Source organism: Rutilus rutilus (genome assembly GCF_951802725.1).
Source record: "Rutilus rutilus genome assembly, chromosome: 1".
Classification (NCBI taxonomy): Eukaryota; Metazoa; Chordata; class Actinopteri; order Cypriniformes; family Leuciscidae; genus Rutilus; species Rutilus rutilus.
Genome location: NC_140209.1, coordinates 63,001,873 through 63,007,872, shown reverse-complemented (window position 1 = coordinate 63,007,872; position 6,000 = coordinate 63,001,873). Strand labels below are relative to the sequence as shown.

Genomic DNA, 6,000 nt, shown 5'->3' with positions numbered 1-6,000 from the left:
TACATTTATAAAAACTTGATACGTTTTGTTTCTTACGTGTTTTTTTGGTAACACTATTTTACAGTGTCATTGTTACACATTACATGTATTTACTGTAGTAATAGCTATAAATGAACCATAACCCTATAGTACAAACATGTACTTAATATTACTCAGTACTTAAATATATAATTACACATTAAAATAAAGTGTGTTTTACTCTGATTTTGATTATTTGTCCCAGACTCATTTACTTTCCTGTTCAACAGTTCTTCTGTATTAGATTCAGTCCAAACTCTCTTTTGATGAAGATTCATAAAGTGATTCAGTCAAAACTGGACATTAAAAAGCAAACGTGTAAAAACAGTGAAACTCAGGGTGACAAACGTTTATCATGAATGAAAATAACAGTCAAAGATCAACAACTGAAGAAACATGTTCAGACTGAAACAGGAACAAGCGTTTATTGACCATAAACTACAATAACATGATTAAACTGTAATAAAACATGTGAATTAACAGTGAAATACTGGAGGTGACAGTAGATTAATGTTCATTTTACAGTTATCTCTATGATTATATAGATTATGCGTTATTCATTTCACATTATTGATTATAATAATCCTTTGAAATCCAGCAGTTTTAATCAGATCATCTGAAGGATTTTAATAACAATAAATAAAGTGTGTGAATATCAATAACGGTGATAATGCAGTAACACACACAAAAAGTTACACAACTGGAAAAATGACAATTTAGTGAGTGTGTGTGTTTATGTAATTACACACTTCTGCTAAAAAATAAAATGTGTTAAATGGTACCACATTTTCTTAGTAATTTTTTTTTTTACAGTGTGTGTGTGTCAGTCAGTGTGTGTATGTGCGTGTGTCAGTCATTGTGTGTTTGTTGTTTAATGTGACACAGAGACACTGAAGAGTTATTATTAAGTCTAAATCCAGCATAAAGGGGTTCAGTGAATGTGTGTGTGAATGTGTGTAAGTGTGTGAGTGTGTGTGTGTCAGAGACGCTGTAGAAGGACAGAGTGCCGGCCGACACGTCCACAAACACTCCTACTCTCTTACAGGATCCTGAACCAGCAGAAACAGCAGTGGAGTTACTATTGTGACGGACAGTGAGTCTGTGATCATAGCAGCTCAAACTCCAGGACTTCTCATTACATCCAAACTCACAGTCATCTCTCCCTCCTTTCCTCTTGATTCCTTTATATGACACTGATATTTCAGCATTTCCACTCCGTTCAGCCTCCCAGTAACAGCGTCCAGTCAGACTCTCTCCACACAGAACCTGAAGATAATAATCAAATCTCTCTGGATGATCAGGATACGACTGTCTCTCCCACACACGCGTCACCTTTCTGTTCTTCTCAGACAGAACGAGATGAGTGTGTGCTGTGTTTGGATCCAGTGTGAGATCAACGGCATCTGAACACAAGAACACACACATTACAACAGCAACATTTACAACAACACACACTAAAACTGTGTGTTTGAGGACTTACATCTGTGTAGTCTTGATGTCATCATGAACTCTTTAACTTCTGAACCGTGATCCACACTAGAAAACACACACACACACACACGAACACACACACACACACACACACACACACACACACACACACACACACACACACACACACACACACTTGACATTGGCTTGCATCGAGGGACAAATTAATTCCTACAGTGTATCGATATTAACAAAAATAAAATAACCTTAAGTAATGTATAATTACGACACACGTCAAGCTTTTTTGAACTTTTTACACACAAGAAACGCATTCAACGTGGACGCTCAAGCGGTTGCCATGGTAACGAACAACACCTGCTTGTAAAGTGAATGATCATATCCTGTATCTGAGACTAAATCACTAAATACTGAGATCAACAGAATATTGTGTTTTTCTAGCGACGGCGTCTCAGTCTCCACTGGGCTTCAGTAAAATAATAATGCAGTTATAAGTGTGTAGAATTTAATCTACATTATTAAATAAGTGCAGTAACAGCAGCTGCTCTTCTTCTACTTCTTCTTCTCTTCTTCTCTCTTCCCTCTTCATTAAAGCTCCACTGAAGGGTTGCCAGATATCACAAAAAAATAAACAAAACTGAACCAGAGGAACAAATATGAACAATACACTCACCTAAAGGATTATTAGGAACACCTGTTCAATTTCTCATTAATGCAATTATCTAATCAACCAATCACATGGCAGTTGCTTCAATGCATTTAGGGGTGTGGTCCTGGTCAAGACAATCTCCTGAACTCCAAACTGAATGTCAGAATGGAAAATAAAGGTGATTTAAGCAATTTTGAGCGTGGCATGGTTGTTGGTGCCAGATGGGCCGATCTGAGTATTTCACAATCTGCTCAGTTACTGGGATTTTCACGCACAACCATTTCTAGGGTTTACAAAGAATGGTGTGAAAAGGGAAAAACATCCAGTATGCGGCAGTCCTGTGGGCGAAAATGCCTTGTTGATGCTAGAGGTCAGAGGAGAATGGGCCGACTGATTCAAGCTGATTGAAGAGCAACTTTGACTGAAATAACCACTCGTTACAACCGAGGTATGCAGCAAAGCATTTGTGAAGCCACAACATGCACAACCTTGAGGCGGATGGGCTACAACAGCAGAAGACCCCACCGGGTACCACTCATCTCCACTACAAATAGGAAAAAGAGGCTACAATTTGCACAAGCTCACCAAAATTGGACAGTTGAAGACTGGAAAAATGTTGCCTGGTCTGATGAGTCTCGATTTCTGTTGAGACATTCAGATGGTAGAGTCAGAATTTGGCGTAAACAGAATGAGAACATGGATCCATCATGCATTGTTACCACTGTGCAGGCTGGTGGTGGTGGTGTAATGGTGTGGGGGATGTTTTCTTGGCACACTTTAGGCCCCTTAGAGCCAATTGGGCATCGTTTAAATGCCACGGCCTACCTGAGCATTGTTTCTGACCATGTCCATCCCTTTATGACCACCATGTACCCATCCTCTGATGGCTACTTCCAGCAGGATAATGCACCATGTCACAAAGCTCAAATCATTTCAAATTGGTTTCTTGAACATGACAATGAGTTTACTGTACTAAAATGGCCCCCACGGTCACCAGATCTCAACCTAATAGAGCATCTTTGGGATGTGGTGGAACGGGAGCTTCGTGCCCTGGATGTGCATCCCACAAATCTCCATCAACTGCAAGATGGTATCCTATCAATATGGGCCAACATTTCTAAAGAATGCTTTCAGCACCTTGTTGAATCAATGCCACGTAGAATTAAGGCAGTTCTGAAGGCGAAAGGGGGTCAAACACAGTATTAGTATGGTGTTCCTAATAATCCTTTAGGTGAGTGTATATATCTATATATAAAGGAACTAAATAAATAACTTTTTTACAACAAAAATGAACAATCACTGACTTTGACACTATATTCTTCTAGATCTGCTGTACAGCAAAAACAAACTTTGTTGCATTATTTTCCTGTTATCACTGTAAACCTGCTTTGAAACAATTTGTATTGTAAAAAGCACAATATAAATAAAGTTGACGACTGTTCATGCGTTTATGTTTTGGATGATTTTGTTGATCTTTAATATTATAGTTATAAACAATATGACTGTCACAGTTATGTTCAGTTAGTTTGTTTTCATCAGTTAGATGTGTTCCTTTGTTTGATTTTTCCTGCCAGTCATCAGTTGTCATGGACACTCACCTAATCATCATACCTGTTCGTAATCATTTCATTATCTCTGTTTAGTTCCTCTGTTTTCAGTCTTTGATTGTTGGTCGATGTTTGCGTGTTGTGTGTGTTTACCACATGTTTTACACATGCACTGGTAAACCTTCTGTCTGTTCCTGTGTTTGTTGTAATATTAACATCACTTCTTATTGGATCCTGTCTACCTTCGTCTTCATCTCCATCATCTTGTGACAAAGACATCCTTTGAAATGCACTGCTGTTATAATAACATTTTCTCTGTTCTGTGATGGAGAATTTGTGATGGGGGGGGGGGGGGGGGGGGGGGTCATTGAGAACGTGTATAGTGTGAAACTAAATTTTAATTATTTGGAAATTGACTGTGAAATAAAATGAATTTATTTTTCACATGCTGTGTCATAAATTGGTAAACAGACATGTTCGAGAAGGTTATCTGTTTGGGCGATCAGTGTAAGATGGGGGTCTCTTAAAGAGTATGATGGGCAATGAAGAAGGAAGATACACTTTCTATGACTTTGTGAGGTTTCTACAGTTTCTATAGTATCAGAGTCCTACACAGTAAATTCCCCGGTGTTAAATTTAACACCGCCCGGTGTTCATATGGGAACCACCAGCAGGGTGTTAAAAGTAACACTGAAGCAGTGTTAGAGTTAATGAGATAATTAAGTGATTAATTGAGTGATGATTGTTCGATTATTGAATACACCTGATGATAACAAGCAGAATCGCTGAAGAAAAGAGAAACACAAAAACTATGACTGAATTCCGGAGATGAAATCAACTGAAGATAAAAGACGAAATTAAATCTCTGAAGATCTCAGCAGAGGAGGATTAAACAACTCCACAGCTTCACTTATTACTAACTAGTTATTGAGAATTAATAGAGGTGTAGATGTTGATGTTTTATTGGAAATAATATGTTTTTGCAAGTTCACCATTATGGTGATCAGTGTTTGCTTTAGTTGGGCACTTTGTCTCTTGGCTTTGTTATGCAAGTTTGTGGTCTTTGTAACAGTGTTTACCAAAACACATTTTTTTGTTACAAAGGAAGCCAGAACCAAAGATGATCAGGTGATGTAGTTTTAACCATCATGAAGTTGAATGATTCACTAATCTCATAAAGTAGCAAAAATGGTTGTTTGTTATTAATATATTCTTTTTCACCAAAGAAACTTTCGTGCCACAGATCAGACATTATGAATATTTTTCTTTATTATTTTATTTTTTTTGAACATTGTGGAGCAATTTATTTAAGACACACACAGACATTAAGAATTAGCATATGAATCTCAACAATGGTGACATGCTTTGTGCAGCAATGCATGCTGGGTACCACCATATTATAAAACTAATGGCTCCCAGCATGCATTGCAGCATGAAGCATGTCACCATTGTTGTGATTCATAAGCTGATTCTTGATGTTAGTGTGTGTGTCTACGGTTAAATTTCTCGCAATGTATTTAGAAGTTAAGATTCAGAATGTTTGATATTTGGCAAAAAATTTGTTATGATGATTAAATATACATCATATCTTTGTTTATGGTTTCCTTTGCAATAAATTATGTGTTTTAGTAAACACCATTACAAAGACAACAACTAACAAAAATATAAATTGTCAAACCACCCAACCAGAGGAAATACTGATCACCATAATGGTGACCAAACATTGTAATACAACTTCAACATCTAAAAATGTGTTCATTCTCAAAAAGACCTTCTGTAGATGAATGACAGAAAAAAGGTCAAACTGGTGTGTAATAAAATCTATTTCATGTTTTTTCAGTTGATTTCATCTAAGGCTTTGTCTGGAAGTCAGTTGTAGTTCTTGTGTTTCCCTTTTCTTCAGGTGTCTATCATCAGGTGTCTTCAATAATCGAACAATCATCACTCAATTAATTACTTAATTATCTAATTAACTCTAACACTGCTTCAGTGTTACTTTTAACACCCTGCTGGTGGTTCCCATATGAACACCGAGCAGTGTTAATTTAACACCGGGGAATTTACTGTGTACATTCTTTTCTACACACATTGTCACTAACAACTCATATGCTTTATCACTTTGTCTGAATTAGAGGGTATGAGACAGGAGCCTGGTGTTTTTTGATGCCTTAGGTAAACAAACCACAGCCCATTGTCGGCTGTATGGGCAAAACAACATTATAGCAAAAATAATAATAATAATAATAATAGGATACTCTAAAATACTCTAAATTATAGGGCTAGTCACCTTTATCTGAACTAAAAAAACTTTCAGAGAGAAATTCAGTCAATACACTA

At 37.0% G+C, this 6,000-nt stretch overlaps 1 protein-coding gene across 1 annotated transcript in view; it reads right to left on the bottom strand.

Moving 5' to 3' along the window:
* Positions 1–281: 281 nt before the first annotated feature.
* LOC311295497 (protein NLRC3-like) overlaps positions 282–6,000 on the bottom strand; it is a 36,721-nt gene continuing 31,002 nt past the window's right edge. Inside the window, exons 5-6 of the mRNA XM_084416922.1 lie at positions 1,499–1,554; positions 282–1,421 (exon numbers count right to left, since the gene is read on the bottom strand). Coding sequence (XP_084273048.1) covers positions 868–1,421; positions 1,499–1,554 — 610 coding nt within the window. The 3' untranslated portion in view covers positions 282–867. The remainder of the gene's footprint in view (positions 1,422–1,498; positions 1,555–6,000) is intronic.